Source organism: Bos grunniens, chromosome 7 (genome assembly GCF_055505025.1).
Source record: "Bos grunniens cultivar Pamir isolate PY7600 chromosome 7, Bosgru_T2T1.0, whole genome shotgun sequence".
Classification (NCBI taxonomy): domain Eukaryota; kingdom Metazoa; phylum Chordata; class Mammalia; order Artiodactyla; family Bovidae; genus Bos; species Bos grunniens.
The window spans coordinates 8,901,582-8,910,033 of record NC_141171.1 but is presented as its reverse complement, the minus strand read 5'-3'; the positions used below and the strand labels follow the sequence as shown (position 1 = coordinate 8,910,033).

General features: G+C 40.0%; 1 protein-coding gene across 1 annotated transcript; it reads left to right on the top strand.

Moving 5' to 3' along the window:
• The first annotated feature begins 2,395 nt into the window (after positions 1–2,395).
• Positions 2,396–3,358, top strand: LOC147368277 (olfactory receptor 7C2-like). The gene has a single exon (XM_086413547.1). The coding sequence runs from the start codon at positions 2,396–2,398 to the stop codon at positions 3,356–3,358; it is 963 nt and encodes a 320-aa protein (XP_086269673.1).
• Positions 3,359–8,452: the final 5,094 nt, after the last annotated feature.

Genomic DNA, 8,452 nt, shown 5'->3' with positions numbered 1-8,452 from the left:
GCTCTGCTTCTATCTTATTTTCCTGCTTTACTTAGGTTTGTCATGTGTGAATTTCATTAACAACATCTTCCAAATCTTCACGTGTTTATTTCTTGAGGATAGACTACACATGTGGTCATTTGTAGTTTTTTGAAATATGTAATAGAAGAAAATGAATGTAAAAATCAAGACTCATTTTATCACTCCAAGGTGATTCTTGTCCAATTTTGGTATTTCTTGTAGATCATTTTCCTTGGATACATGCAAGGAAACATAAAAGATCTGTATGTGGATTTAAGTTTTCCAGTCCAGAAAAACAGATCAATTATCATCTCAGAGAAGCATATGAAGTGCTATTTCTCTTTCTACTTGATGAAATTTTGTATTCTGAGTCTTTATTTTTCCCAGTGGCTTCTTAATTACCTCAGTGAAAAGTGTATCTTATTTTACTGTCACATTCATGGATTAATATTATAAAAAAAATTCTCCAACCTTTATTACCTTTTTTACACTTGTTATAAATATTTAATATCTTATGCCTTTTTCCCAGCTAATATATTAATGTTTCTATGATTTATAATTAAGGCTTTATAGGTTAAGGATACTAATTTTTATTAGTCAAACACATTATCTTTTGCATTTCAACTTTTGGCATGGCACATTTTCTCATTAATAATATTTCAATTTATGGTCCAATTATTGATGTTTTCTCCCCTTATTTTTATCAAATACTTTTTATTCCGAGAGAATATCTACTTTTAAAATTTATTAAATTTATTTTTTTTAATTTATATATATTCATATATAAGTTATATTACCTATGTATTTTATTTATTTTCTTCTGATAGTCTATATGGTCCCTTGCTCCACACTTAACATTTGAAATTCATTAGGAAATATGGAGATAAGATTTAACATTATTTTTTCTAAATTATTAATCAATTGTGAAATACTTATTTATAACTCTAAAAGGCCCTCTAAGATATCTAAGAATAAAAACGAAAGTTCAGATGATAAAAATACATATAGATATATCCTCAATTATGATAAATATATTAAATAAAAACTATAGAATTATTTTCTTGAAAGAAAATAAGAATAGTAAGAATTCCAACTCAATATAAATTTAAACAGTGTTTTGGAGTTTCATAGCAATTAGACCTAAAGACAAACAGACGTTGTAAAATAATATTATTTGGAAAAAGTAAATAAATAATAAAGAAAATCTTGAAATTAATAAGGAAATATAGAAAATGCCCATAACAGCTTAGAAATACAAAAAAAAAAAAAATCTAAAGCTTTCCTAATATAAAGGCAATGTCAGAGATATAATGGCAAGGACTAAATGTCATTATTAATGACATTAAACCTAAAACATTAAAATACCATGTAGAAATCCTGCTGTTCACAACACTTTGGATGAATCTGGAGGACATTATAACAAATGAAATAAGCCATATAGAAAAGAACAAATACTGTATGATGTATGATTCCACTCACATGAGGCATCTAGAATCATTATTTCATAGAAGCAGGGAATAGAATGCTGATTGTCAGTGGCTAGAAGGCCCTGAGGGAAACAGGGAATTCTTACTCAGTGTATAAAGTTTTTGTTATGCAAAATGAATGAACTCTAGAGATCTGGCATATAATGTGGTGGTGGTGGTGGTTTAGTTACTAAGTCGTGTCCAACTCTTGCAACCCATGGACTGTAGCCTGCCAGGTTCCTCTGTCCATGGAATTTTCCAGCAAGAATACTGTAGTGGATTGCCATTTCCTTCTCCAGGGATATAACATAGTAAATAAAGTTGATAATATGGTATCGTATTCTTTAAAATATGTTAGAAGGATAGATTCTAAGTATCCATACCACACAAAAGAATACAAGGACATTTTTCGAGGTGATGGGTATGTTTTTATGGGTTTCCCAGGTGATTCAGTGATAATCAACCTGCCAATGCAGGAGACACAAAATGCGGCTTGGATCTCTGGGTCTGGAAGATCCCCTGGAGCAGGAAATGGCAACCCACTCCAGTATTCTTGCCTGGAGAATCCCATGGACAGAGGAGCCTGGCAGGCCACAGTCCATGGGGTCGCAAAGAGTCAAACATGTGACTGAGTGTACACGCAGGTCAGATAAGCCTAAAAATGTGAATTTCTAATATTTCTAGGGGGTGCTGATGTTGTTGGTCAGAGATAATCACAATTTGAGAACTGCTGAACTCAAAGACAATTTTTGTAGGTATCAACAATAATCACAATTTGTCATCAAATGAAGTAAATCCTTAGCCAAAATGAATGACCTCATGATCTCCCTGGGTTTGGACTAAGGACATTTCTGTCTCTCTAGGGAATATTTATTTGGGGTAAATTTTGTGTTCCTTTTTTTCTCCTTGTTGGCTAGCCCAGCATACTCATGGAAAGAGGAAATCAAACAGGAATCAGCAACTTTCTCCTCCTGGGATTCGCAGAGGACCCAGACCTGCAGCCTCTCCTCTTCGGGCTGTTTCTGTCCATGTACCTGGTCACATTCACTGGGAACCTGGCCATCATCCTAGCCGTCATCTCAGATTCCCACCTCCACACCCCCATGTACTTCTTCCTCTCCAACCTGTCCTTTGCAGACATTGCTTTCACCTCCACCACCATCCCAAAGATGCTGTGGAACATCCAGAAACAGAGTCAAATTATCACCTATGCAGGCTGCCTCAGCCAGGTATTTTTTTTCATTGTGTTTGGATGCCTGGACAATTTACTCTTGACTGTGATGGCCTATGACCGCTTTGTGGCCATCTGTCACCCCCTGCACTACATGGTCATCATGAACCCCCGGGTCTGTAGGCTTCTGGCTCTGGGGTCCTGGTGCCTTAGTGTCACAGGCTCCCTGCCTGAGACCTTGACTATCTTGAGGCTGTCTTTCTGCAGAAGCATGAAGATCCCACACTCTTTTTGTGATCTTCCTGAAGTCCTGAAGCTCTCCTGTTCTGATACCCTCATCAATAACACAGTGGTGTATTTTGTGACTATTATCCTAGGTGTTTTTCCTCTCTCTGGGATCCTCTTTTCTTACTCTAAGATTTTCTCCTCCATCCTGAGAATTTCATCAGTCAGGAGCAAATACAAAGCCTTTTCCACCTGTGGATCTCACTTCTCAGTGGTTTCCTTGTTCTATGGCACAGGCCTAGGGATCTACCTCAGTTCTGCAGTCACTTCATCCTCTATGACAAGTCTGGTGGCCTCGATGATGTACACCATTGTCACCCCCATGCTGAACCCCTTCATCTACAGTCTGAGGAACAGGGACATGAAGGGGGCCCTTGTGCGGCTCATTAGCAGGGCACCATCTCTCATTCACAGGGCCTTCAGAGGACTCTCATAAGTAACTGGGCACATAATATTGAGGACCAGACATCCTGGCTTCCTTCATTTAATTTTTTTATCTCTCCTAATACTCATTTTTTAAAGAAAAACTTTCCTTGACTTTCTTCACAGCCCTATTTTCCTTTATACTATATCTTTGGTTCCCTTTTACAATTTGTAACCATATGAATTTTAAATTCATATGAATTTAACATGATCTTTTCTGTTCACACTTAGTGATGATTTAAATTTCTTAAAAAATAAACTGAATCTCATGTTTTTAATATATATCCTCAAAATGATGGGATGTATACCTATTATGGAAATGTTGCCCTGCAAATTCATTTACAGAGATGTTTTCTCAGGTTGTGTGAATTAAGTGAACTGGAAGAAGTGTCTTTTTTCTGAATAACTTTCAGTCACATCAAACTTAATGATATTTATTTCATTGCTGATATGTGAATTCTGGAGCTGAACAGTTCAAAGCTAGCCGTCAAGTATTCAGGATCCTTCTGCTTTTCTGCTCTATCCCTAGTTTGACCGTGGGGCTTCTACCCTCATGGTCACAAAATGGCTTCTGCCCTTCCAGCAATTATAACTGTATCCCAGTAAGGTGGAATGGAGAAGTATAATATAGAAGATAGCCCTTCATCATTGACCACTTTAGTGTATTCTGTCTGGCTTCAAACTTTCATATTCGCATCCATTACCAAAGAAATTTCTCTAGTCTGCTCTACCCATGTTTAGAGAATCAATGTCCCAGAAATCACTCCTTAACCAAAGACCAACAGGAACTGGTGTATAAATCACTTGCCCATTGAGTGAAATAAGTCTGAAGCATACATATTTTACTGGCTCCCATCTTTCCCCAGCAGAAGTCCCAGTTGATAATGGTGATAATTGGCTTGATAAACACATCTTTCATGGTTGTTTCCTCTTGCCTGACTCATGGTTCTATTTCCTGGGACCACTAAAATCTTTGTCTTAACTAGACTGAGCTACATTTCCTGAACCACATAGTAACTTAATTGGCAATACCACAAAAGATATGCCTACTTGGAACCTGTGAATGTGACCTTTTTGGGAAAAGCATCTTTGCCAATTTAATTAAGGGTTTTAAAATGAGATAATTATGGATTGCTTGGGTGTGCCCTAAATCCAATGAGAGTTGTCCTTAGAAGACACAGGAGAGGGACTTCCTGCTGGTCCAGTAGTTAAGAATACACCTTGCAATGCAGGGGACTTGGGCTTGATCCCTGGCTGGAGAGCTAAGATTCCACAAAACTTGGAGCAATGAAGGCCTGAGCCACAACTACTGAGTCTGTGTGCCACAGCTAGAGAGACCCTATGCCACAAGAAAGACCCCACAAGCCACAACTAAGACCTGACACAGCTAAATAAATAAAACTAAACTTTAAAAATGTTTTATCCATGCACTGGGATGACCCAGAAGGATGGTACAGGGAGAGAGGTGGGAGGGGGGTTCAGGATGGGGAACACGTGTACACCCATGGCAAATTCATGTTTATGTATAGAAAAACCAATACAATATTGTAATTAACATACAATTAAAATAAATAAATTTATATTAAAAATAAAATTTAAAAAAGTTTTATCAAAAAAAAAAAAAAAAGATATAAGAGAGGAGACAAAACAAACAAGAGAAAGTCCCAGACATAAAGGCAGAAATTAGAGTGATGTGGCCATAAGACAAGGAGCTCTTGGAACCACCAGAAGCTGTTAGAGGCAAGAATGGATTCTCTTCTACAGAAGGGGTCTGCAAGCCCAGGACATGCACCAGTACCAGCCCATGGCCTGTTAGGAACTGAGCCACCCAGCAGGAGGTGAGCAGCAGGCCAGCAAGTGAAGCTTCATCTGTATTTATAGCTGCTCCCAACTGCTTGCATTGCCACCTGAGTTCCACCTGCTGCTCAACAAACTCAACAAAAATAATATGCTTGAAACATCCTGAAATCCCAGGTCTAGGGAAAATTTTCTTCCACAATTGTTCCAAAAAGGTTGGGGTGCATGCATGCTAAGTTGATTCAGTCACGTCCAACCCTCTTTGCAACCCTATGCACCATAGCCCATCAGGCTCCTCTGTCCCTGCTGATATCTTGATTTGGGGTCTTTGGTCTCCAGAACTGTAAGAAAATAATTTCTTTTTCTATAAGGAACCTGTATGTATGTATTCAGTTGCTTCAGGCATGTCCAATTCTTTGCAACCCCAAGGACTGTAGCCCACCAGGCTCATCTGTCCATGAAATTCTCCAGGCAAGAATACTGGAGTGGGTTGCCATGCCCTCCTCCAGGGCATCTTCCTAATCCAAGAATTGAACCAGAGTCTCCTGCATGACAGGCAGATTGTTCACCACTGAGCCACAGGGGAAGCACTATAAGACACCCACATTGTGGTAATGTGTAACAGCAGCCATACGGAACTAACACAGATTGTAAGGAAAATTCTTAGTGTACTTGGAGAAATCAGCTGTCATTTGTGGACACACACACACTGCTGAAGAACCGATGATTTGCTCACTAGCATGAAGCTGCCAGGGCTTTCCAGGGGGTGCTAGTGGTAAAGAACCTGCTTGCCAATGCAGGAGACAGAAGAGACATAGGTTTGATCCCTGGGTCAGGAATATTTCCCCCAGAGGAAGGGACGGCAACCCACTCCAGTGTTCTTACCTGGGAAACCCCGTGGACTGAGAAGCCTGGCAGCCTACAGTCCATGGGGTCACAAAGAGTTGTACATGGCTGAAGCAACTTAACACACACTCACATGAAGCTGCAGATGGACCTACAACTGTTCTACATTCCCAGAGAACCTCTTTGAATCTCTCCGCCTCTTGGGCCAAGTGTGAGCATTTATCTCCATGAGAAAGGGCTCTGGGTTCTTCAGGATCCCTCATCACTGAGGTCAGAAGCAACACAGGTGAACCCAGGCTTTATTCCATCCCCATGAGTTTCCATCTCTTGCTTGTAGCTTCCAGCCTGCCTTTGATGACTCTCCAGTCCGTCTTCTCATCTCATAATAAACCCAGAAAGCAGGTCGCATATTTTACAATAGATAACTTCAGAGGTCAGAGATAAATTTGTCTCATTCTGGCTGGCATGAAGGATTGAAATAATGAAAAGATTACCTAATCCAATCCAAAATTCCCCCTCCACACACACACACAATGATTTATATTTCCAATATAGGGAAGGGGTAGGGAGTTTGGGATGGACATGTACACACTGCTATATATAAAATGGATAACCAACAAAGACCTACTGGGTTGGGAAGATCCCCTGGAGAAGGGAATGGCAACCCACTGAAGTATTCTTGTCTGGAGAATTCCATGGAGAGAGGAGCCTGGCAGGCTGCACACCAGGAGGTCACAAAGAGTCAGACATGACTGAGCAACTAGCATTATATATATATGAATATATATATATATATATATATATATGTGTGTGTGTGTGTGTGTGTGTGTGTGTGTGTGTGTGTGCATGTTCGGTCACTCAGCCATGTATAAATTCAAATACCTGTACCTGAATTTAATATAAATTCAAGTCCCTGTATCTGTATTAAACACAGAACCAGTGTTTTGTTGCTGAAAGTGTGACCCTCGTACTCAGACCTGCATCAACACACAGCCCAGTAGCTTGTTAGAAGTGCAGGGTCCCAGGGCCCACTGAGGACCTATTCAGAATTTGCACTTGAATTAGAATTCCTGCTGAATTGTAGGCACAAGGAGGAAAGGGAAGTGCTCCTGTAAAGGGTTTATCTCCAGTACTATGGTGACTCACTCCAGTATTCTTGCCTGGAGAACCCCATGGACAGAAGAGTCTGGCAGGTTACAGTCCATGGGGTCACAAAGAGTCAGAAATGATTGAGTGACTGAACACACAGGAGGCATAAAGTGCTTCCAGTAAAAGTAGAATTTATGTCCATGTATCTTATTAATAGTTTGAGTAGAGAATTAGTGCATTAGTGATGTAGGAATATAAAATGTAGTCAGAGCATTTCTTTCTAATTTTTTTGGTGGAACATATTTGACCATATTTCATATTGATTAAAAACATACATACTGGGCTTCCCTGGGAGCTCAGTGGTAAAGAATCTGCCTTCCAGTGCAGGAGGCAAGGTTTTGATCCCTGGACTAGGGAGATCTCACTTGCCTTGAAGCAACTAAGCTTGTACATCACAAGTACTGAGCCTGTGCTCTAGAGCCCAGCAACAACAACTACGGAGGTCCTCACACCCTAGAGTCCATGTTCTGCAATAAGAGAGGCCACCGCAAAGAGAAGCCTATGCACTGCAAACAAGACTAAACCCTCCTCACCGCAACTAGAGAAAAACCCACTGAGCAACAACAACCTAGCACCACCAAAAAAATAAATAAATATGCACACCAAAGAATGCTTGTAAATACATCCTTGCAACAGTATTTGTCGGAGATATACACTTCACAGTATCTTCTGTGGAAAAAAAATTCAAATGTAAAGAGATGTGTGCTAATGAGCTTGTTGTTGTTTAGTTACTAGGTTGTGTCCAACTGTTTGTGACTGTAGCCCGCCAGGCTCTTCTGTCCATAGGATTTCCCAGGTAAGAATCCTAGAGTGGGTTGCCATTTTCTCCTCCAGGGGATCTTACGGACATGGGGATTGAACCAGTGTCTCCTGGATTGGCAGGCAGCTTCTATACCACTGAGCTGCTGGGGAAGTGCTAATGAGCTTACCTTGCAATTGCTACATTATCTCTGAGGCTGAATGTGTTGTGTAGATTTGTTAGCCATTTATTTTCTCTATCTTAAATTATGTGTGTGAGTCCTTTGCTTTTCTATATAGGATCAGAATAGGATTCCTATCTTTGATTACAATCTTTCAAACAAAGAACCGGAGATGTTTTTTAGTTGTTAAGATGTTGTCTCATTGTTAAATCATATCCAACTCTTGGCAACCCCTTGGAATGTAGCCCACCAGGCTGCTCTGTCCATGAGATTTTCCAAGCAAGAATACTTGAGTGAGTTGCCCTTTCCTCCTCCAGGGGATCTTCCCAGACCGGGGATTAGACCCATGTTTCCTGTATTGGCAGGTGGATTCTTTACGACTACACCACTAGTGC